General features: G+C 43.4%; 1 protein-coding gene across 4 annotated transcripts in view; it reads left to right on the top strand.

The window, feature by feature from the left end:
* The window catches only part of ODF2L (outer dense fiber of sperm tails 2 like), a 583980-nt gene that overhangs the window by 46298 nt on the left and 511596 nt on the right, over positions 1 to 26086 (top strand). For 3 of the 4 annotated variants that reach the window (XM_069641685.1, XM_069641688.1, XM_069641686.1), the window contains exon 2: positions 18679 to 18806. In XM_069641685.1, the coding sequence (XP_069497786.1) occupies positions 18711 to 18806 (96 nt within the window). In that variant the 5' untranslated portion in view covers positions 18679 to 18710. Of the gene's footprint in view, positions 1 to 18678; positions 18807 to 26086 lie in introns of those variants that run through there. The other variant, XM_069641687.1, reaches the window with a different exon arrangement.

The raw sequence follows: 26086 nt of genomic DNA on the forward strand, positions 1-26086 counted from the left end.
TAACACAACTCATTTTGAGTGTGATGTCAGAAAGCAAAGTCCACTGATTCCAGGAGCAGGGATTGGACACCTAAAGCAGGGTAGCTTTAGTCAAGTCACCTGTGGAGTTTTACCTTTTAGAGAATGGGTCTCCTACTTCTTTGATTCACTCTTGAGCATGCACCTGAGAAGGATTAATTGGACCTCTTTTGGGTGAGTTGTACTTTCCAAAGCCCTCAACTACTGAGGTAAAGAGGCAGAACAACGCGCTGCCACCTAACCACTCCCAGGTCATATGGGGGATGACTCTTGCTGCGGACCAGGACCTACACCCTGCACTACAATCTTGCAAGGTAAGGAGAACCGGACCTGAATACTCATCCTGTCCTCGAGCCCCTGAAGTGGGTCTCACAGCATCTGGAGCACCAGATCAGCTAAAGCTCCCTGTTCTGCCATCTTGATGCTGGTTGAACTGACATCCAGCCGCATTCTATGCCAAGGCATCCCGTTGGTGCTTCTCTTCAGCACTCCTCCGAACCTTCGAATTACAGTGTCTGCATCTCAAGCCCAATCAACGCAGCATCCTGCCCTTGGCGAGCCAGTTAGCTGCTAGGCTCAAATTAACTGCTCAACACCGGGACCCAGCTCGAACTGCTGGCAAATCACTTGCCGACTCAAATTAGGGGTTACATCTTGACTCTACCCAACTCTCCATCGAATTGCTGCTTCTCCGAAAAGAACACACATCAAAACAGGATCACTGTTTCGACTATCGCTGCATGCTGACTTAAACCGTTGGAGGTTCACTCATCAACCTTTATTAGCTGTAACAAACTGACCCAGCTTGATCTCTAACAGATCTTCTTGAGCAAAATGATCTGTGTGAAGGATTCTAACCGGGCGTCGCACACGCTGCATCAGGACTCTTGCCCTTAGCCTACGATATAGCGCTCAATTAGAATACTTTTTCTTTATTTTCAACAAATTCAAATTGAGCCGATACTCAACCTGTCCCACAACCCCCTTTTTACAAATACCCCGGGTCACAATGGACCATGAACCAGGCTATTTGAGGAGAATACAGTATTTATTTATTTTAATTTCAAAGGAAATCACACCATTTTTATGTTGGGCAGCAATCGCCAATGGAGTGATGATTACAGTGAAAACCACTGAAATACACTTGGGTAACTGTGACAAATCTGATGTAGGAAAACCAGTGGATATACAATCAGGCTCTGGCAATACCAGGTAAAACAGGGCAACAAAGGGTTAACTTTGTTTGCCAGCTGCAAGGAATGATTGACAGTAACCAATCACTAACGGAGATGTAAGTGTTGATATTTCTTTGGTTTGGTTCTGGTTGCTAGGAAACTCAGGAGGAAGAAACGGAAAATGTCTGTTATGAATGGGCATGTTACCTAATGCTGGCAAGGAAGTCTGTTACTAGTTTTGTCGTTATAGTTAGTGCGCGTTGCGCCAAAGAGTTGATCCGAAGGTCTAAAGACCTGTGAAGACGGCCGACGCGACGAGAGACGACTACGAAGAGCCGTTCGTATCCCGAGAGGCGTATTACCCTGGTGTCCGCCTGGAGAGGAGGGGCCGACACTTGAAGACAGCTGGTGTCTTGCAGAGCCTTTGTGAGACAGGAGGAGGGGAAAAGTTGAATGAGAGAGTGGAGTTGCGATTCCGAAATCAAAAGAGAGGTTCCTGGTGAGGAGGCTAATAACAGTGTCGCTGACGCCCATAAGCTACGCCCATAACAATGTGAAAGCAGCACTGAGGTACGAACGTTTTGTTTATGATTATAACGCAACAGTAGTCATATAAAATGACAGGAGGACTACGTATGGCGGAGTGAAGTGCCAAAAGGCTATATTACAAGACGAAATACAGAAGACTATAAGTTCAATGTAAAAGAACTTGCATTATGTGTTATTAAGCGCGTATGAAAACGTTGGCAGTTAATGTTGTAAATAAGTTAGATTTATCCAGAAAAGAGATAAGGAAGAAAGAAAGTCACAGCACATACCAAGGTGTGAGATCACATGAGAAGTATTATAAATATTGACAATATTACAGAGCAGGAAAAGAGATTAAAGCAAAGGAGGGTTTACAAGCTATACAAGAAAGAAAGAAAGGTAAAGGAAAGAAATAACAAAGAGAGAGTCTGAAATAGTTTTGCAAACAAGGAACAAATATTACTTACGAGGGAAGACAGAAAAGAGTTGAAAGAAAGTAAGGAGAGAGTTGTGATAACAGACTATAAGAACGACTTTGAGAACTTGTGAAAGTAATTCTTAAAGACTTACCTGGGGAAAACACTGCTCTTCTGCATGAAGCCATTTTCCAGACAAGGTCATCAGGAGAGTTTTTACCTGCAAACAGAGAAAGTTATAGTTAATAAAAAGAATTGTTACAAACAAAACATACTTTCAGGCTCAGTGTATTATTTCACAGTCTACAGAATACCGACTGACAGTAACCTTCTACAAGAACATATCCAAAGCACGAATGAATAGGAGCTCTTTTTCAATTAGGATAGATAGCACCCAAGGTCTCCCCCTGCACTGTTTGCTCAACCCACAAGAAGCAGCAGGTAGCCAGGGATATGAGGTAGCAAACAGAGTCAAAATCTGAACTTCCCTCACAAAATAAGAGGCAAAAACAGATTTTAAACCCTTTGCAATGGCCTAAAATGTCACTCGGATTTTAATAAATAATTAATTATATGTGTGGTTAAATAATGATGTACATATTTATCACAGTATCAGGGATGTTATATCCAGTGCTCCAGATAAGATTTTGAGGTGTGAGTATTTTACTCCCTATTTTAAAAATTTGAGAGTAAATGTGATTTTAAGAGAGTAAAAATGACTTTTCTCCTGCTTGTGCAAGAGAGTAAAATATATGTGACATCCAGCCGACGTGTGCAAAAACTGTATGGAAATCATTACCTAGCGGCAGCTTCCTGCATTGTGACAGAATAGACCTTTCATTATTTCTCTAAGGTCTGGCCATTCTATCTCTACTGTATATATTTAAATGTTGAAAACACAAAAACCTATCCAATTACATAGTAAAGCAAGCATGAATTGTATTGTGTGTTTTGAGGTATGGTAGCAGAATTGTCTTTTGATGTTTAATGAAAGTCCTCATTTCCTGGAGCTATTACTACCTAATGGTATGCCAATGTTATGATACAACAGTGTAGAGAAGCAAGGACTCCATGCTGAATTATAAATCTAATCTCATGGTCAAATAGTTATTTATATAGCACTTATGGCAAAGCGCTGCACATAGAAAATATTTATCACAATTATTACCAAACCGAAGTCAGTACTCCTTTATCGACCTTGAAAGGATGAAAGGCTGAGTAGGCCTTGCCGGGATTTGAACCTGCAACCTACAGATCACACACAGATGCAGCAACAAGTGTTTAACCGGCTGAGCTATATTATTGGCTAATATTCTTCAGAGGTCGGTTAACTGAGTATCGACTGAGGTATAATAATCACAGTGCCTAGATGTTGGACAAACCATGTATGAAGCGCTAGATAAAGTTAAATACCCATCTGGATTATCACAGGGACAGGTTTTGCTGAGTTTCTATTTCATTTACAAATGTAACTTCCTGGAGAGTCATGTTTCGGATGTTTTAATTGTGGTCTTGAAGATTCTAGAGGCTAGAACACCTGTGATTGGTGTAATGACAATCACTCAACCTTGAGCAAAGACTCAGCTGCCACTGACCATTTATAGTGATGTACCCCCATTGACTGCAAGGTTGAATGAATGTAAACTAGTCCGTGCATACTCATTTTACACACTGCTTTTATAATTAGAGTGTACATTTAATTATAAATGTAAAAATGATTTGCCTCTGCATGATTATGCACAGAGCACAGGAACTCAGAAAAATACAATTGTGCAATACTAGTTTGCCTTCACTGGAAAAAAGCATAATGTTACAAAATATGAATTCTCAATTTTACAATCCTAAAATGCTAGGAAAATAAATATGCACAGTGCTTCTGTTAGCTCCACGAGCAGTAACACAGCAGAAGATGAATGGAAATAAACCATAACTTTTATCACAGTGTGCAGTTTCTTTTTGCTAAAGGCTTAAATACATTCTGTTTCAGAGGCATTTAACCATGGCTTGCAATTACATCCATGTAGATTAAGATTAAAAGAAGCCTTCTGGCTTCTGTCAAGTTACCTGACCTGTGCACTGGCCTCTACTCTTAACTTGTGTGTAAATGTACATAGGAAAATAATAAAGCTGTCGTATTTACAAGATTTTCATGCGTAAAAAGGCCTAGTATGCACCTTATCTGGACGCCTGGTTATATCACTAGCAACAAGAAGGTAAGGTATCACAAAAGGCATACAGTTCACAAAGCAGGTTGAAATTGAAAACACAGTGCAGTCAAATCATACATGGAAAAGTTGAATTTTTCTCTTTTTCAGCTTTAAATGTCAAAAACCTTTTTTTTTTAAATGGGTGAAAAACACAGAAACGGAAAGCGGTTTTTAGGCTGGGTGATAGATGCACATCACAGGGACAATATGGAAGTGAAAGAGTGACTATAGCTGAAGCATTAAATGAGATTTTCAAGATGGAATGAGGTTTGATTTTAGGAACATAGAAGCAGTTTAAGATGTGAAAATCGGTTTTGAAAGAAAGGACAAGTTTTACTTAAGCTAGATTATCAATAAAATAACGCTGCTCATGAAACAGGTTAAGCGGCCGCATTAACCACCTCATGCCGGATGTCTCTATGTGGAAATTAATTAAATTATGCAAAATATGACTAAGGATCTATGCAAGACAGAAAGAAATGAAAGAATTGTGCTAACACTAGAAAATCAAGGACAGGGTGCACAGAGAATTCTAACAGTCTTAAACAAGTTACCAAGGCAAGTATAGGATTTATCAGGGAATAGAACAAAGACAAATTATCAAGATGGGGTAGACTATGTGTGGCTATGGGATGGGGAAATACTCACAATCTGCATTTGAGTTTGGGGATTGATCTGGTCACAGGAAGGCAAGCTCTTCTAACAGCAAACAGCTGGGAAAGTCTGGTCACTGGATGATGGTGAGGATACAGCGGGCATGCAGGGAGTGGGCAAAAAGCCAGTCTGGTCACAGGATGCTTCCCAAAAGGGTACAGCAGCTTTCCCCTTTGTTATTGGAATTTCTGTATCGATGGCCTTGCTGGGATAGGATCAGCTATGCGTTGGCCTGGCAGTAGAGTCTGGAATCTTGCAAAGGTGGATCTGTAATGTCACGATACAGAGGCGCTGGAAATTCAGGAGAGAGTGTGTAGAGTTCGGTCAGCCTCTCTTATTTATAAGGCATGGTGACATCATAGAATTATATGGTGGGGCAGGTTCAGTCTGGGCATGCCTCTACAACTGGATTGGTCAGGGATGATTTTTACTGCCTTGCTGTCTGCCGGTTGGGTTTCAGGGGCATGATGTCAGATCTATGATGTGTGCTTTATAATGCATAGGATCATTCCACAGTTACTTTTGCTAAAATCAGTCTTTAACGTAAATTACACATTTGTACTGTTGTGGCACTTTAACAAATTACAAAGGCAGATTACACATTTCACGTAGAACATTGTAGTCCAATTCTCACAGCTGTAGGACTTTGTTTCGTCTGTGTAATAGTTTTTCACGGTTTTTCAATGAAATAATTTTACCTAAAATTCTATAACTTTATACCTGTCTGTATATATATAGTCATGAGGCATGTCAATTTTTTATTTCAAAATGGGCTCGTATGCACTTTCCTCAGAATGTCCAATTCTCTGCCATTTCTGTCCACAATATGCCAGTGAGGGCTAACACGTCTTGTTTAAAAGCCACCAAAATTACACTTAAACTGTCCAACTTTTACACTTCTGCGCTCTCCGGTTACAGAATTAACTGTCAAACGTTTGTTCATCAAATAGTATTTTGAGGCCTTTGTCCTCCAAATATGGTCATGTCTTTCCAGGCTACCACCAACTGTCAGTTCAGCCCAGGGTGGCCATGGGGTTTTCCCAGTTTGATTGAATGTTTATTGTCACTTCCCCCACTTCACACGTAGGTGTCCCAGATCTATTGTCTCAAGCTGAAGCCCAGACAAATGTCTGATGAGCATGTGATATTTATTTCTCTTGGTCCATTCAAAGCAATTAACATGCATGTGTCCCAGAAATTTATGGTGGCTCCTTTTGGGGGAAGGCCTCAGTTTAGCCAGCAGAAAAACCTGTTCTGCAGCTTCCACAGTCCAGCTACTGCATTTAATTATTTATTTCATTTTATTTTGTTCTGAATCGTAAGCAAGCCTATTGAAATAAAACATCCCATATGTTTCCCAGCAAAACCCCCTTGACATTGCTAGGCCAAGACAGTGCCTTCTTTCAACATTACACTTTTAAAACAGGCAGTTTTCCTTATTTGCAAAAGCGCATTTTAACTCATGGTGAAGTCTGCTGGGCTGACCATTTCAAAAGGCTTTCTCTTCCTTCTGACTTTCCAGCATTGTTTTGCAGCCCTAGTCAGTTTCACTTATACAGCAATCTGTTTAAGACACAAGTCCACTGAAATTGACATATGCCTTTAGAGCTAGGGTTTCTTTTGAAGCAGTGATTTTTGACATTTTGCAGCCCAAAAGTCAAGCGTTTTTCTGTGCAGCTGAAAGTAAAGCTTCTGTTAAATTCTCAGACTTGGTCTGACACAGCCTGCCATTCAGGAATAATGCCTTCTTCTGCTGGGGCACAATCTGAATATGGATGGGCCTGGCAGAGCCTCACTGATGAAAGCAGAGTAATGTAGGACAGATGAAAAGAGCATCAGAGTGGCATCATTTTAAATGTAAAATATTTGACCTTTTCCATGGGAAACGTTGGGCTAGCAGCAAAGCAGTGCAGCTTTTCACTTTGCTTCTTTGTACACGCAATAACACACCCTGGCAGCCTTTCTCGAGTTGCTCTCTGTTCCAACTTGCCCAATGGTGCTTGGAAAAACAGTGCAGCATCCTTGTATAGCTGAAAAATGCAGTTTTGATGCAAGGCCTTGGTGCTCAAAGGAGCCAGTGCAGCCATTTAGCTGGTTCTGCTGAAGTGCAGCTTTGTGATGTGGGGAAGTACTGCTGAGGGGGTAAATGTATCCCACTTCTGCATCGCTGAATGCTACTGCATTTAAACCTCCTCGACGCCTGCTTGTTGTTTGGTCCCACACTATCCAACGTACCCAAACTGATCCCCCAACTGGGTGCACCACTGCTTGAAGCAAGGCTGGACGCCAATAACCCGCCAAGTCCTGAAACAAGGCACTATTGGCAAATAACTACACCCTTGGTCCATTTGTGGCTCTAGAGACTGGGTAAGTCACTTGTGCACATTTTTAGTTTAAAGACACATCCTTTTTATGGTTTATAATTTTACTTTAAGCCCTGTATTGATGCACAGAGTGCTACATTCTTCTATCTGTTGCATCTTCTCTGTTCTTCCACAGAGATGGGTTTTTATAGTGCTTTTCTATTTAGTTATTTTTGCCGATGGTATGTTTTATTAAAGTATCTCTACTTTGATAGGTCATTGCCTTCATTTTGGACTGTATTTCTGTGTTGTTGGGGTCACTACTGGATACTATCCACAGCCCTCTTAAGAGCATAGCTTTCTCTCGACCCATGATACCACAAAAGAAAAAGGAGATATATCCGTTAACTGTGCCTATTTTACCTTTAAGATTGTGTTCTCTTGATTTGTAGCAGTGTGAGGGCTGAGTGGGCTTTTTAGCCTCTACATATCCTTGTATTGCTGCACGGCAGAACCCAATTCGTCACATAGTCACTTCCTCCTCACAATGCACACTCTGTCCCCTTTCTCCGTCACAATACCAATTAAATTACTGATACTGGGCATCTACAAGAGAAAAAGACTGGGGAAGGCAAGCCGCTGACGTGAACGTGGGGCATTGTAGAAATGTGTATGCACCTGGGTCTTCCCTTAACTCTGCTTTACTACTGATTTCTACAATCGGCCTCCCTCCTTTTCACAACCATGTCTGAATCCACCATATGAAAACTGAACGTTCTACAAGAGACTGCTCATTGAATAAAAAGCGCACAAGTAGAACTGTAATTGGTGTCTGGCCCTGCTCTCTCTAATTCGTAGTTAATTCACTGCTTTCCATCAGTGGCTTTATACTGGAATGGACTGTTTTCTATGTGTGCCCTTTTCTTTGTGTGTGTAATTTATTTTTAAATCCCATTTCTCTCTTCCCACAATCTCTAGAGTAGCACATGCTGCTCAACCCAGGGTCACATTTTATCTGGTTTACAGTACACTTTTATGTCAAGTGATGCCTTCTTGATGTGTGGTTTTGCACAAAAAAAAAAGAGTTGGGAAGTTAGTTGGGTACACCGAGATGCAGGTTCGAGACCTGTGATGTTAAGTGCAGGTGGGAAATACTAGAATCCCGAGTGCCAGTATAGTTCTACATGGTTTGGGTCAGTGACACTTGGATATATGTTTTAGCCAGAGGGAAAGCCAAAGATGTTTTAGGTGACATCAGTGGCACAAAGGCACTGCATTTGCTGGGGCGATGGAATTAATCTAAAGATGTAGCAGGCCGTTTAGTCTACTCCAGTGTGGGTAATGTGATTGGAGTTAATGATAGCAGTCAGAAAGAGTTGCTTTTGTGGGGTCTGTGTGCCTAGTGTGAAGATATATTGAAAGGTGAGTTGGTTAGTTCTCGAAGGCAGAGTTAGTTTGAGGCTTTTCATGTGTCCTGTTATTTGATTTTTAAGGCTACACTGAACTGTTGCTGCTAATGGGCAGAAAGTGGAGGTCATGAGGTACTATGAGTTTTTACTCTTCTGGGTTCCATTTTAGGATGATCACTGGGTGGTGTTGGATGTCTGGTGTAGGAAGAAAGATGTGGAGACTGACCCGAATGAGCCTATTCTCCTGGATACTCTTGATTTAAGCATTGTGTGCCAGCTTTGGCACGACTGAGTAAGGAGGTGCATTAAGTATTCTCATTTTGGCTATATACATTTATTAATAACTCAAAGAATATAAACCCGTCTTTCCCTATCTCTAGAGGGGTTATTCCTGCCTCAACAGATAATACTTGGATGCTCGTCAGGATGCCCATCAAAACCAAAAAGTACTGACCTCTGTAAAAGCCAACTACTCTAACTAGATTCTGCCTTGCATGAGTACATGGATAAGTATGGGTATACTGGCCCACTCAGCCCTCACACTTCACATACCAAAATGCAATCATAAACATAAAATGGGGACCATCAAGAGATATTCTGACTTGATTGCCCCTTAGGGCGTGATTCCCTGCCCGCCCCCCTCAACACCTAGGCAGGGCTGTGTGGGGTGGGCACAGAATCACAAGTTTTGAGTTATGATGAGAGGTGCCTCAGGGGTTCGGCCTAGCACTTTTGACAGTTCCCTGAGTTCTGCATTCATACTTGACAAAAATGCAGCCAGAAAATATTGTGTAGTTCATTGTGACTCAAACAGACCTTATTATGAAGCATTACTCAAACATATGAAGCTGACACTTGAAGGTAGCAAGTCAAAATATTTATTATCACTTCTGTTCTCTACCACCTTTGATCATCATTATGCCTGCTATAATGAGAGCCATAATAACATAGCATACTATCATATATATGGAAAGCGTTATTGCATAAGCTAAAAACATAATTGGCATCTAACAAAGATTAAGTACAATTCATCATTTTTAACACACCCGCTGGAGCAATCATGGGGTTCATGATATGTTGTCTGAGCTATGCTATGGTATGTTCGGGAGTGGAGTGACATAATAAAGCATCAGTCTAACATATGCAAAAAAAGTTCAGCCAACACACTTGAAACTCATGATTCCCAGGCCTTGCTGTTCTGTTACTCTGACCTGCTATCGACTGCTCTTCCCAGCTCCCCACGATCTCCTGGTTTGCTCGTGGCTGCCTGCTGCGGAATTCTCCTTTAGCCTTAGTCTGTTGTGCTTTTTATATTAACCTGCGTGACTTAGTCTACATGTACTATGTGCGTCATTTCCTTGGCCTGGACAGAATGTCTACAGTCTGGACCTGCTCTTGAGCTTAGCTTTGCATTGCACCCATGATTTACCTATGTGAAAACTCAAGTGATGGGCACTGTCTTTGCTTCTTGATTATTTCCATTAGAATGCATGAGCTTCCGCTTGACCACCATGCAAGGCGCGGTATTCTTTTCTGGCCTATTTCAAATGCCATTATATTGGATGCATTTTATTTTCTGAAGGGGTTTAGGCGCGACAATTGCTTTGGACACTTTAACTGCATATCATGCTTCCTGTTCAAAAGTGCTCATCAGTGCAGAAGCATCTCTTGACCCTGCTACAAGCTCATTTACAACAGGAAGCTGTCACTTCTGGTTGGCTTATGTGCACCCGTGTACTTCTATTTTGGCATGGTGTTCCCTGCCTTTGGCCTCTTATCTGATGTGCCAGGTGCGAAACTTCGCCGTTGAAGACAAGAAGCTGCTATCCTGTGGTTAGAAAGAGGAAAGTATCAAACCATGTTCATCGCATTTGTTTAGAGTCAAGGGACAGATTATGCACTTATTCTTTGCTGTCTATGCTTCAGTGTGTGGTCAATGCAGCTTCTGCTCTTTAGAGCATGTGTCGATGCCTGTTTCTTGAAAGCGGCTCCTGTATTAGAAGTGAACGGGTGTGTTTAATACTCTCCTCACACTTCTCTTGCTTAAACTCGCCTGGTCTGAGCCAACTTGTCTTAATACGACCATTAATATGACTATTAATCCATGACAATACCTTGTTCGCCTTTTGTTGTTAACGCCGGCCGATGGAAAGGCTTTACTCTTAAGAGGGTTGTGAAGGCGTACCAGTACTGACCCAAACAACACAGTATCACGGTCCCAAATAAAGAGAATGTCCAATCAAGTTTCTATACAAATATAAATACTTTAATAAAACACACCATCTACAAGTAGAACAAAGAGAGATTACAATACAAAAACCCACTCCAAAGGAAAAAACAGAGAAGATTCAACAGACTGAAGAAAGTATCACGCGTTTTTCCAGGGGTGGTAGGTAAGGTACCATCATAAAAAGGATATTGGGTTGAAAGCAGGAGCAATTGTGACCTAACCCATCTCTAGGATCCCAGTGGACTGTGGGTGTAGTTCAGTGTCTCAGTACCTGGATTCAGTTCTTGGTGGGTTGACGCATCAGACCTGGGTTCGAACTTTGATGCAAGCTGATCAGGCTCAATCGGGCACATAGGATGTCTTGGGAGCAAGTAGGCATTGAGTATGGTTGAATTTGGTTGCTGTGTTCAGCTGAACGGTAGCGGTTCAGTGATGCCGGTCAGGCGGTCCTAACAATGCTTCAGTTGGCTAGGCCGAGTCAGACTTTGTCCTCTGGGAGAGGTCAGCGAGTGACACTCCAGCGATTCCATTCGGCAGGTGACAGTCGTTGAAGTGGTGATCGAGGGTGCGTCAATATGCAATCAGTGAGGCGGCGGTTCTCCGGGTATCTGGTCCAAGCTGTGGTTGTAACCTCCTGTTAGTCGGCAAATGACCCTCCAGAGATTCGGTTAAGTTTGCTTCAGCATAACAGATGACATGCTTTGCTAGGACGTGATGCAGTGTAGAGCTGGATTAGAACCAGTGAAATAGTTTGGCTGGTTGGAGGAACGCAGGCACCAGCACCAGTGCCTTCCCTATTGTTCAGTATGCGTGGAACACGGAGCAACCAATTTGATGTGCGAGAACAGGGAACTTCAGCTGGTCTGCCCTCCAGTGGCTGTGAGGCCTTCGCAAAGGACTCGAGAACCGCATACTCCAGTTCAGGGTCTGTTCTTCTTTCACAAAAGATCCATTGCAGAATGGATGGTCCTGGTCCACAGCACTGGTCACTCCTAATGTTCCCTGGGAGTGCTTAGTGGACAGATGTTGCTTCTGTCTTGGACGGCTCCTTCTTCACCTCCGGTAGAGGGCTTTGGACAGTGCAACTGTCCCCGAGGAAGTCCATGTGAGAATGTTCAGAATGTCTCTTCGGCCTTAAAGGATCCTGGAGGAACTGAGAGAATTCTCCTGAAGTTGTGCAAGACTCTTTTTAAGGGCACAAGTCCTCAGGTGATTGATTCAAAGCTAGCCTGCTTTAGCAGACCAATCCCTGTTCCTGGTTGGAGTGGACTTCGCCCTGTTGATCTTACAACCAAAGTGCTTTTCTCTAAATGAAGTGGAGGAGACGGGACAGGGAAAGGGAATAGGAGACAGTGAGAAACAAGATGGTGGAAGACTTATTCCAGTGTCTAGAGCCCTCCTGCCTATCCTACTCCACCCCGTTCCTTCCAACTAACAACAAAGACCTTAAGACATGCAGCACCCTGGTGTGAAGCTACTCCTTCTGAATGGGTGTGCTCCTTTGATACCTGAGTTCAGGACAGTTGCCTCTTGTGTGGCTATCTCTGGGGAAGGAGGTTACCGCCCTCACAGAAAGAATCAAAGTGAGGCTGGGTCCTCTGGGTTTCTGTCCTGCCGTGTGGCAGTATTGGACCATCTGACCCGAATAGACATTCCCTTCCACAGCAGAGCTGACACCTGTGAAATATCAATTGGGATGTGGCGGCCACGGATTTTAGGTATCGCCATCCCTTATGCCTAAACTCTGGCATATCTTACTGTTAGAGAGTACCCTACCACCAGCAATGGGTACTCATGAACATCATAGTTTGGGTACTGGGGGCATATCTTGAATGTCGCCCCTGTGCTGCAGTGACTCTGCTGTCGCGGCGGTCGAGTGGACCTCTTGTGACCTTTAAAGCTGCTCTGCACCACGAGCAGAGCGGGTGCTGTGGATCAGTCTACTGAGGCAGCAGTGCACAAGTGCACTATGCTTTTGGCATTGAATTGCGACAAAGGGGGATCTGGTTTGCAGATCATCCATTTGCAGAAGGAATCACCTGCATCATTTTAAGTACTAAACTCAAAAAAAGCCAGGGCTTTGCACTTTTGCCAGATGGCAATTCCTACAATCTTGAGTTTCTGTCCTCCTTTAACAATGGAGTCCAAATAGGTGAGAAAACTGTCCCTTATTATATAAGTTGCAAGTACATTTATCAAGAGTGTTTGCCCAACGCTGGGTTATAGTTTCAGGGTTTGCTTTATTGATGCACTCGCATTTCCTTGCATTGTAGTTGACTCAGCAAAGCATTGTGTACTAATTCTGTCCAGACCAGTTTCATGTGTTGCAACCAGCTGGCCTTGAGTCCGGCCTGAGTGGAGTGTAACTCCCTCTTGAACTAACATGCCGACAAAGAGTTTGCTTTGATTGCCCCATAACTTTACCTATTGCTTTAAAGGTTTTGTCCTCCGAATCCCTTTCACATTTCTAAGGTTCACCTACCTGATTACAATTTTGTTTGCCACCGTTTTGGGTACTACCAGCAAACATTTTAAGAAGAAACTTTGCATGCTCCCAAATCTCGTCCTCCCACTGACACCCCAAATTCCCACCACATATACCAGCTGAGCTAGAGATTTAGATCTGACTGAGGCTCCACTTAGACGTTGGAGTGCGAAGAGTCCTCCAGTTGATTCTCTAAATATAATCTATTTTTTTTTTTCTTTTTATGAGGCCTGTGCTAAGTTGGAGGAAAAGCTGAACGCCAAGTAGTCACATGTGCTTGTTATCTTGTCTCAACTTCCATTTATAGAATATTTTAATTATGGGGGTGTGGGATGTTTTTGACCCACTTTTTGCTCTGATATGCGGCATCACTGTGTTATGATGGTGCCAGAAACATCAAAATGGCTGCAAAACCCTTGTGCGTGCCAAAACCCCTGAAAATAACGCTTTGCCAAGCACAAAAAAGATGGTTGCCCAAATATGCCTCGCATGTTGTCAGTGGTGGAACCCAGATATCATTCCTGAAATATGTCACTGGGCTCCACAACAATTGAAAATGGAGTACAGAAGGAAAAAGCAGTGCTTTGCTAAATTAAACCCCAAAATCTTGCTTTAAATCACTTTTTCTTTGTTGCTGAAACTGCAGAATGCCAGTACAAAACACCCTCAAACATCCAAAATTCTTGCTGGTTGCTACAATTCACTTAGTGTAAGAAATCATTGTGAATTTACAATGAAAGCTGAAAGCATAAAGGCATTTCCACAGCAAAGGGGGCCTGCCTGTGGATCTGTCAAAATCTGGGTGCAGTACCCTGAGCCGCCTGAATGACCGCTGTCAGGAGCCTGCCTGATTAAACTTTAAACATGTATAAACTGAAATCAAATGTTTGCAATCTAAGAGGCCGGTTATTGAGAGTAACCCATCTTGTAATTGGTTTGATCCCATGGTTTGAAACCTTGAAAAAGTATTTAGCTGTGATTTGATCCCACAAGATTGTTGTATGCTAAAGGAAATTTCAAGAAGAAGTACCAATTAAAATATGCTTGGCTAAAGCTACCGAACTGGAATAACAGCTTTCCTCACAGAGAAAAGGCTCTGCCCCCAGCAGGAAATCCCACCAAAGCGGTAATTATAGGGTTGGAAAGAACCTGGTCTACAGAGGCCAAAGGGAACAATGAACAGCTGCTACTAAGGAAATGCGAGGTGTGAGGACTGTCGTAAATGGCCTGTGCTAAGAGCAAACAGGGAGGAGACTGCTCTTGAACTGCAGGGAGACAGAAAGAGGCGGACCCGAACAACCATCTGTGTCTGAACATTCACAAAGAACATTTTGCTTAAAGACTTATAACTTGCCACTTAAAATTGTCAAAAATACAAACGTAACAGATTTGTGAATCTAAATTTTGGCTGCACGTTTCAAGAGACGGCAACATCGTGTGACCTATTCTGGAAAGAAACGGCAGGAAATGTGATTTTACACCAAATGTATTTCTGCCAGAAGTATGAAACTATACACTTATGCCCATGTTATACGCGCACACTTGTAGAAATTTGCTTATAAATCGGATATTGTGTCCTGATGAAAAGGGCAAAATTCTGTGAAAAGCAGACACAAGATCCCACAGCTACGGGGTTTTGAGGAGTAGCTGCTACACAAAATATGTAATCTGTATATGGGATTGTTATAGAGGTTGCACATGTGTAAATATGGATTGTGCCAAAAGTAGATTTTGTGTTCAAGGGACTAGGGGTGGATTCTCAGCCTCATAAACTCACACCATAAAGGTGACACACTGTTTCTCTCCTCCTATCAAGGCAGAGAGTAGACTCTGATCCAATCACCTGCCAAAGGGCCGAGCTTAGGATAAACCAACCCACACCCCCTCTTTATCATAGCATAAATAGAGACAGCTCACCACTGTTAAACACAGACAGATTCACTCACTATCCTGATACTGGCAGAGCACCCTGCTGCTGAACTCTACATCTTCCTTGCTCCAGATTCCAGAAACTTGGCAAAGCAGAAAGGCCCATTGCATAGCTGAACCATTTTCAGCTAGGCTTCAAATTCCAGAACCAGAACCCCACAAACCTAAAGGGAAGCATCACATACAGCCGGGCTGCGCTGTACTGGTTGCCTGCTGAAAATAAATTCCATCATAACCAAGAAGGGCAGATCCAATCCTGTGCCGTGCTGTGACCAGGGCGCCTTGCAGACCCAATCCAGTCCGGTGCCGTGATCAGAGCGCCTTTAAACTGCCCAATCTGATGTGCCCAGCTGTCTGTCCTAAAACCAGATTCAGTTCCCTGACCACAATCTTGATGGACCAGAATCCTGACGGTCCGTTTAAAAAGGGAGTATCTATAGAAAGAACTGTGTCATTAGCATATGTACTTTGCTTAGTCTAATCCCTATCTTTAACCTATCCTATCTGGTATTCAGAACCTGTGTTGTTAGGAGTAGTTTTGAATTGTCTGAACTCTCTAGCCAAACCATCCTATTTTCCTCCTGTACTAGTATTGCTAAAACTATCTTTTCACTGATTTTTTTTTTCATCTGAAGGCAAGCTCCTCTGCAGGCAGTCATCCTAATCAAGTGGCTGTGTTCCTGTGTGGTATTCGTTTATTCATAGTCATCCTCTAGTGTAAGAAATCCTTTTGTCATTTTAAAAGTACATTCCTGTTTTCCGTTCTCGGAAAAACGACCTCCACTAAAACGTCAACTCCCTCCATTTTTACGCTAGAAACAATTTCAACGTCTGCTTGTAGCTAACATCCACAGCTTTAATTTGCATCAAAAACCGCATTCCAAATCCATACGGTTATCGCGCAGTGCAAAGTTTGCCGCTAATTTCCATTTAGGGAAATTCTTATACGTGTTAATTTTAAGATTTCAAATTGTTTCTTGGTATTAAATCATTGCTTGTGTTTGTGTGCAACTATCCAAAGTGGCTCCCATAAGAATTTATAGCAATTTCATCAATTTTGACCATATTTAGTGTTTTCACCCAATCCATTCTCAAGATAATTTTAAAAGCCAGTCTGACAGCTTGACAGCCAGTTCCGTTTTTCTCTTGTGATTGCTGGGGGAAATTGGGATTGATATTCTGTTTGAATTCTGCCATTCCTGAATACCTGTTCTCTCCTCCTATCCCTTTATATTACCTATTGGTGGTTGAGGGGTGTGCAGGGGGAACTAGTAACCACAGTGCTATCTGATCTGAATACGCACACAAAAATATTCTTTCTGTGCTGAATTGTTTTGCTCACTATTACTCCTTTTGTATTAAAGAGATTATTCAGTGTTACATCACCCCATTGGTGATTATTGTGTACCCATTAAAACATAGTGTGATTGAATTGTAAATACATAAATATTTAACTTTGCAAACCAGCCTGATTCCTGGTTCATTGTGACTGGGGGGGGGGGTGTTCCAGGAGAAGGGCGTGATATGAGTGGTATCTCGTTCAGAATAAAGAACTTTTAGACAAAAATAAACAAGGATTTCAGTTGTGCATTACATGCCAGGCGTTGACTTAGGTGGGTGCCGGATTGAAATCACTTACAGGGGTTTCTGCGTTCCCACAATCATCACGTTTGACTTAGTAGCATTAACCTTTAGGCCATGCAAATAGCACAAGTGAATACAACTTTCCAAGAGGCCCAGCAAGGATAGTTTTGTTTTAGCAATTAGTAATGTGTTGGCTTCAAATATATTTTAACAAATGGCTCCCCATCCTGTTTCTAAACAGGATTAACAGTAGGGGTGCCAAAATAGAACCCTATCAAACCCCTTGTATTACCAGAAAACAGACTGCTTCAGTGTCATTCTCTAGGCAAATATCAGTTGAAGGCATTTGTAGTTAAGCTATATGAGCTGCGATGCATGAATTGTACAGTGGTATACTATGGGCAGGGTGCAGGAGCTTCCTACAATGCTTATATGCAATTTATCCAGGTATTCCTAGAAAATCTTCTTTGCTTCTTTCATCCTTCTCCCTTTCCTATATTCCATTAGAACCAATGGTGTCTTGCAAGCTCAAGATTCTCTCATGTAAGATATCTTTTCTTGTTTGCATAATGGGAATAAGACACACCGGGAAGCTCCTGGAACTTTTGTTTAAGGTTGCCTGTTTCCTAACTATTGTCCCACTTTTGCAGATGTGCATAACATATGCCCTCACATTTTATCTTGACTGATACCCTACATTTTAATTCTGCGGACCAGAGTTGCGACATCTGTGAAGGGTGTGAAACTGGAAAATTACCTGTCATAACCCTCATTGCATGGTGGATTGCTTCTTGTAGCTCACCATATGCATTGATCATCGCCTGTCTAGAACATTTCTGTTCACTTCAAAAGAAGAAATATACCATCAGTAGCGTTCTGTTGATAATTAACAACCGAGGCATTTGCAACAAGGCCATTTGAGCTAACTTGCACTCATTCTGTAGTAACTACCCTCACAATGTTTATAAAGGAGCGATCTGCAATTTGTCCAGGAACTCCTTTGAATGTTGTTTGCCTTAGGCGCTGACTATCCAATGCTCCTCCCCCCACCCCCTTTCACATTATCCCTTGCTTGGGGTTCTTGCAAAATATTGAGAAACGGTTGAGCATTTAAATGTAGGCTGAAATGTACCTTTGTTGGCGACTTCTGTAAACAAAGTACATGGCTTGTTTCTGCTCACCCTGCTGCAAATTCTATGTTAATATATTACCTAAAGTACTTTTGGGGATTACGGCAAATATGTGCTCCAAAACAGGAAAAAGAGTGTGGTCACAAACTATATATTATTGCATGTGCAAGTATTTTGGTCAAAACCGGTTTGAGAAGCAGTTTCCGACCTTACCCCAAGGTGACGGGGGATACTAGTTTCTGTGAATTATAAAACCATGGGCTATGTTTGGTAGAGTAACCATAAGGTTACTTTTTGATTACACTACTATATGGTTACCTTTTTGGTGTAATCATTAAATAAGTGTAGTCATTGGACTTTTATAAGTGATTGTGTGAAGATTTGCATTGCACATCTTGCTTGTTATTTCGTTTTTGTGCATAGGTTTGTAGTGGCCATTTTATCTAGTAATTCAAAAGAAATGTAATTTTGATCACCATATTTTTTAAAACTGACGTTCATTTGCTCCCTAAATGTGTTTCAACTAATCACGTGTCATGAAGATCTGCTGGGTTTATTCAAAGTTGAAATCGTCTGTGTAAACCTTTTTTTTTTCTTGTCATTACTGTAGGATTTCAGGAAAAATCACAGACCTAATCAAGCATGTTGTTGGCAAAAATTTACGAAGCAGAGCGAGCAACCAATGCAGCAGAGATCCTCTCGTTAGCAATCAAAGATGCTGTGGTTGAAATGCCAGTTGTAAGTCTAAAACAATTCTACATGTTTTGTTCTTTTAATTGCCGACAAGAACTTGTACATTATCCAAATGTGTCCAGTCTATAAATACTATTTCTTTCTTACATTGTTTTCACTCACTGTCATATTCTCCCAAAGCATGCTGCATATAATCAGTGTTATTATTATCCAGAAAGTGGTTTGAGACCATCCACATTCGCGCTATGTACTTGCTACTAGAGTGGTTTCTCTAATAAGGCTTCCAGTATGTTGATTTGTAGATTGTAACAAGTGTTTATTAGTTTTGCCGACACATGTTTCGACCTTCAGAGGTCATTTGCCTTGGGCTTTAGACGCACGTGGTATACGGCATGAGTATTTTTACTAATTTTTCTCCAGAAAGGGGTCTGGCATGGATTTGCATGCTCATGAATACTCCCCGTCGTCGGGCCGTTAATCCTCAGTAAAAGAAAAAACGGTTTCACTTTCACTTGCAAACTGTCTTTCTCCTATAAACCAATCACTGTGGTCTGGGTCATGCTGCCCCCAGCCATTGACTGCCCTCTCCATAAGCCCCTCCTCTGGCAGCCATCTTCAGATTTTTACTGCACGTTCAAGTGTTGGGAGTCCTCCTGGTTTGCTCCAAGAGTGTTCTACGTTTTCACGCTTTTTTGGTAAAAAAGTTCACATTTTTGTCAAATAGAGCCCGTGGGCTCCTTTGTTCCTTTGACCGGGAAGTAGGGATCCGTTTGTCGGTGTCTTCATCGCCCCTCAAGGGCAAGAATCGTTGAGAATTCATCGAACATTCCAGTAGGCCATTGGGCCTACACTGCACGCCGGACCATGTTGGAGAAGGATGACAGAGGTTCTCTCTTCAAGTTCTGCTCCAGCTGTGGATTGAGTAATGTGTTTGTGGGGGACTAACACTCCCAGTGCCTCTGTCTCCATCCGGATCGCAAGGAAGCTGATTGTGAAATTTGCCTGGGATTCACCAAACAAACCATCAAGGATCAGCACAGTGGTAAGCAAACGCATGCCTCACCCAAGACCGGCCGGTCTGAGGAGCAGGCTTCTAAGTCCTTTGAGGGCGCTACATCCATGGTGGCTCAAGACAAGGCCAAGCACTGCGAGTCAATTTCCGTCGGGATCCCTGCGCAAGCGGGTCCCGCGGCAAGCATGGCGTGCTCATCTTCGCCGTCTGCCTCCGTCTTAAGCCGTCGCTCCAGCTCCTCTTCGAAGAGGAAATTGGCTAACCCTGGGAAACTGCAGAGAAGCCAGAGGAGCCTAAGGCCGACCTACCCCTGAAGGCCCACATGGGCCAGGAGAAGTCGTCCTCGACAATCGAGCTCGTGGTGGCCGCCCTCTCGAAGGCAAAAGGAGCTGACCCGACGCCAGAGTGGCCTTTCCTCCCACCGGTGCTAGTGCCTCCACGGCGAAGAAGAGTAAACGGCACCCCATGTCTCCTCATCAACTGCCTCATATACCCTCCCCCACTAGGTATAGGTGGACGGACACAGCGGTGACGGACACGGACGCCGACAGCAGCTCCCCGTCCACCGGACGAAGTGGAATGGTTCAATGCCATGGATGCCTGCACGTCTGAGCTCTTGCAGCTGACTCCAGAGGAGACCAAGAAGGATGGTTCTCTTTAACAGCACTGAGAGGGGAAGAGGAAGACCATTCTGGCAGTGCCGCTCCTGGACGACGTCTGGGATGAGGGCCTGGCGCTGCTTAGGAATCCCGCCTCAGCCCCGGTGAAAAGAGACTGGCTGGAGAAGAAATACCAGTTACCAGAGTCTGCACCCCAGTGCCGGCAGTCGCAGCCCTCCCAGACTCGGTGGTCTTGGTGGCTGCAAGGAAGAAGTCCTCGAATCCATCATCTTTGGCTTCTGTTCCCCTGGACAGTGAGGGGAAGAAGTTGGACGCCACAGGTAGAAGGGTGATTACTCGGCAGCAATGACGGTCAAGGCAGCGAATGTTCTTGCAATCCTGGCCCGGTACGACAGGGAGCTGTGGTACAAGATGGTGTTACGCTCACCTGGCTCCAACAGGGGCGTCGATCTGAACTGTACAGCTGTGGTCTTCACCAATGTGACACGTAGTGCCGAGATGAAGGACTGGACTGGCCCACCTAGCTTCGTTTGCTTGGCCCACAGAAATATTCTTCTGCAAATGGAGAAAGGGAATTAACCACCCATGGAGTTGAGCGTTAACCCCCCCACACCCCCTGATCTCCCCACTGATCACCTTTGATGTCCCCTCTTATAGTCTCACCTGATGGTTTGAAAAGGTGAGCTCTCCATCCTGCATTGAGAGCAGGGGCGCGTAGATAACCAGTTGCTTTACTGGCTCGAAGGAATTGGTGAGTTCCAGAACAATATTGACTCTGAGTATGTAGTTCGTAAGAGTTCAAATGTCTGACTTTCACTCTTGTCCGATTCCTTGCAGGTTGCAGCTTGACCCTACTGAAGAGTTCCTCGTGGCAACCGGTAATGTTCTGGTAAGGATTTGTATTATCCAACACAGTTCGATAAAATAATGTCCATATGTAACCTGTTGCTTTCTCCCTTATTCAGGCGCTGAGAGAAAGTATGAAGTCTCGGGAATAATGCCTCCGGCGGTAAAATCAGCTAAGTCTTTTGTGGTGAAGAGGGTTCCCCTTGTTAGTCCCTTGTTTCACCTTGCTGTCCTTTTGTTTCCCCTTATGGGCCGGGGTTCGGCTAGGATGCAGTGGAAGCTGCGCCAACCCGTGAAGAAGAATAGTACCCCCGGTGGTAAAATCAGGTAAGTCTATGGGGGGTATTCCTCTGTGTTTTCCCTTGGCTCACCTTGCTGTTCTTGTCTTCTCCTTAGGTGCCGGAGTGCGGCGGGAACCTGCAGGAGGATGCAGTGAAATGTGAAGATTCTGCGATGGCCGGTGAGTTCAGTGAGGCACTTGAGGAGGGCGCGCATAAAATAACAGTCCTGGCGTCTATGGTGCCAAGCTCATATGGAGAGTCAGTCGCCATAGGCGCCAGGCTCATAGATTAAAACTTACCTGATGCAGACCATGCTGCAAACTTACCTGATGCAGACCATGCTGCAAGAGCTCCAAGCCAAAAGAGGCTTAGGAGTCCCGCCTAATCCTGTGCTAAAAACGTGGGGAAGGGAGACCCCACCAAACTATCCTGACTTATCATTTTGTGAACACTTCTTTCTTTTCTGGTGAACATTATCCCACACTCTTTTTGTAACTTAGTGGTAAGGATTGCCAATATTACTTTTTAGTATAGGCCGTTTTTTATTTGTCAAGACGCTACTGTGAATGCCTTATTATTATTATTATTATTATTTGATGATCGTAGCTTGCTCCCATCTTAGCTTTAGGTTTAGTTTAGGCGTTTTTTCTCACCCCTGCATACAGTTTAATAAACACCCTTGAATTTTGATCACTCGTCTTTGTCTTTACTGTTGCCACCATGAGTTCCTTACAGCAACTCTATTGGGAAAATGTGTTTGTGGATGACACAAGTGGTTTACCACCCACATTTGTCACTCCATTGTATCGGGGTATGGTGTTCTGCAACAGTATTGTTACCCCTTCGGGTGTTTGTGTCTGTGCTTGTGCCTGAAGTATGTTCACTATACCTTGAGTTCCTGTTATTTAACCATTGTGTACCTGCACTTGTCCTTGGGTAGTAATACCCTGAGTCTGATTGGGCTGTATCTGTACTTGCTGTTGCTTCAGCTTTATCTGCATCTGCTGTGGAGTCTGCTGCATATATGTCTGTTGTGGTTGCCCTGCCTGTGCAATGATTGGGCATGTTGATGCAAAATGTCAAAAATTCCCACATGCAAAGCACTGCACTCCGAAAACGTGGAGTCATTCCCCTGTATTTCATTCCCCTTCCACGTGCATTGAATGCTTCACCCCCCCATCTGATACTGGCCCATGTACCCATTCCCTCTGCCTGCCTACATAACTCCCAGCTGCTGCACGTTTATGAATGCTGGTTGCTGTTGCATCTGTACCGCTCCCCGCTGCTGGTTGTGTGTAACCTCCTGGCTGCATTACCTTGGCCACTGAAAGCCCCCTTGCTGAACTTGTGGAACCACTACTGGCCCTGTAAACTCTGTTCCCTCCATGTATATTTTCACCAGTTTTTTCTGTACTAATTTGTTCTCTGCCTTGGTAGCATTATCGACTGTTTCCTTATCCTTTTCCAACCTCCTTTTGCAATAGTGTATAATTGTCGCCTGTATCTGAGAACACCCCTTAGCCGAATGCCCACAATCGTTTCTAAAGAGACCTTCACATCTGCGGGGAGCCCCTTCACTAAGATGTGGTAAAACAAAGGTATTTCTCGTCCCATGACTGTTTATTTTCCTGTGTCAACATTTCCTGTATAGACCGTATGTATTCCACAGGGTCCTCATCAGGCTTAATTTTCCAGCCAAGATGGACCCCATGTCTGACGCGTCTGGATATAACTCCCTCAGAGCCTTCCAAACATGTGCTCGATAATTGTTAAAGGGTGCTCCATCGTGTATATTGGAGCTAAATTTATCCCCCGAAGCATCCAGCCTGTTGCCATATTTTGACACTTCTCTTCCCGTCTAAGACTGCCAACAAACTTTTTATATTTCCTATGGCCAATGGGATTCCCGCTGTCTCTTTCTCAAAAACATAAATCCACTTGCTTGCCCCGCCATTAATGAAGATAAACTGTAACTAAATTGTGCCTGTCCATTGTCTGCCATGGTATGTAGTGAACCTCGCCCCTCGCTTTCTTTAAAAGGGGCATTTGTGTCATTTTGCTACCGCTATTCTGGTTTTCCTGCTTCAGAGGCGATTTCCCCAGTCACCTAGTGATTCTTCTTTTTTTTTACTCTTCTCTCTCATCTCTTTTCCTTTTGCTTCTCTTGTCTGTCAGACTGTGTCTCTCTATGTTGTCATTGCCATGATCGCTGTCACCGCTGTCCTCCCAGTTCGATATGATGTGCCCTTTGTCTGCCGTGTCCGTTCCAGTATGGTCCGAGTACCGTCCCCACTTATCCATTTTAAAAATGATGCATCCTGCTGTCCACCCCTGTTCATTGGCTCCCTTCTCGTGTTCTTTCCCTCTCTCCTCTATTTCCATTTCTATAGCTTTTTCTGCCACACTGTCAAGTTGTTGCTGCGCACTCTTTTTTTTTTTTAATGTCATTTAAATATTTCCTCTTCCCTTTCTCGTCCTTGCCGAAAATGCTTGTGTTGTCCTCGTCTTTCTTTTGATGTTTTCTTTCCATGTCTTGAGACACTTGTTTAGGATTTGTATAACCTGCAGCTGCTTTTAATAACTGGTATATCATATAGGGTGGTGGCGGTGCACTTCTCTGCTCCTCGTCCTCCTTCCCTTTTTCAGTTTCTATCTCGTTCTCTTCGTACAATTTCCAAAGCCCCAGAATGTCCTGTCTTAAGTTTTGCTCCTTTGCATGTAGCTGCCAAATATGTGTACATACTTTCTATAATATCTTTATTGAACGTTCCCTCTCCGAGCCATTCTTTATAACACTTGCCCACTGTGTTGTGCACCCATTCAAAATGATACTTTGATATTTTTGTCGCTAGATGGGGTAATTTTCTACACGTGGTTAGATGAGCATCCATCCAATAGGATGTCATTGTCTCTGCCTTATTCCTTTCCTTTCAAATGTTCTTCTCTCCTTACTTCTCCCTTCCCTTTATTAATTTAATCTTTTAAAATTACACTTTCCCTTCAAACACTCCCACTCACTCAGCGTTTATACTTACCATTTCACTTGATTGCCCTAATTTCATTCACTCTGGCCCTCTCAACAGGCCCGCCCTTTCACACCACACCCTCAATTCTGGCACACAATGGGCTTCTCCACAGGCCCACCACCTTAACAACAATGCCCTATATTGGTACTTTAGAAAAAGTGCTTACTCCTTTCCTTGCTCAACTGTATCAGCAACTCGCGCTACGCAGCTTTGCGCTATCTACCTGTTCATTTGGCTCTTGCTCTTCCGTCCCTTCCACAGCCACATGAAACAAACACTACGATCACTTTTCGCAACACTTGAAAAGTAAGCTGCTGCCACTCACAAATACGTGCGTGCATATACCCGAATAAACTCTTCCCAAAGAAAAATAAAATGTTGCAACTATACCAGTTGCCTGAACACCGTGCAACTCTTGTCTAGCAAGGTCCGCCACTCACTATGCAACCCTCTGCTCTACTGCAGATGCCACGGCCAATCGCCCTCTTTACCACGAACGAGGGTGCGTCGTATAAACCATAAATAGAATAACTCCGGTCCCCGGCGATTTGGTGCATGGGTACACTCGTATTGCCTTTTTAGGAGATTCTTCACTTCTTTCGCCCTCTGAGTGCAATAAGTAACATAGCTGGGACAGCAAATTCAAAGAGAACGTGGAACATAACTTCATGAATAGGCACTGTCAAAGAACTGCCCGCAAAATATAGATTTTTTTTACGATGCAAAATAATTAGCATTTGCGATCGTCTAACATGAAAAAATCTCCCCACGCAGACATGATTGGACTCTGCGCCACCTCCCCTGATTGGCTTCCCATTATCTGGTTCCAACTAGGCCCTGGCATCTCTCTGTGCACGCCACCTTTGCTTCCGGGTAGCGCAGGTGAGTGGAAAGTGCCTTGATCCCTCTGGGCCTTCTTAAATATATTGCCTGGTGTTTTCTGTGAGCCTCCACCCCCCGGCTCTTGTGAAGGATTCCAATCAGGCATCACACACCAGACCAGGACCTACACCCTCAGCCTTAGATGTAGGGCGCAATTAGAATGCTTTTTCTTTACTTTCAACAAATTCAAATTGAGCTGATACCCGACCCGTCTCACACCCCCTTTTTTACAAATACCCCGGGTCACAATGGACCATGAACCAGGCCGGTGGGTGGTAACACAATATTTATTTTAATTTCAAATAAAATCACACCATTTTTATATGGGGCAGCAATCACCAGTGGGGTGATAATTACAATGAAAACCACTGAAATACACTTGGGTAACCTTCTACAAGCACATGTCAAAAGCACAATTGAAGAGAAGCACTTCTTGAATTAGGATAGATAGCACCAGAGTTAAGATTTCCCCCTGCAATGTTCCCGCAACCCACAATTAATCTAATTCGGAGTGGATAGAAGGAAGCAGCTGGTAGTCAGGAATATGAGGCAGCAAACGGAATCATAAACCGACCTTCCCTCACAAAATAAGATGCAAAAACCCTTTGCAATGGCCTAAAATGACTCTCAGATTGTAACAAATAATTAATTATATGTG

The sequence above is a fragment of the Ambystoma mexicanum genome, chromosome 1q (genome assembly GCF_040938575.1).
Source record: "Ambystoma mexicanum isolate Mex_15411 chromosome 1q, UKY_AmexF1_1, whole genome shotgun sequence".
NCBI classification, from domain to species: Eukaryota; Metazoa; Chordata; class Amphibia; order Caudata; family Ambystomatidae; genus Ambystoma; species Ambystoma mexicanum.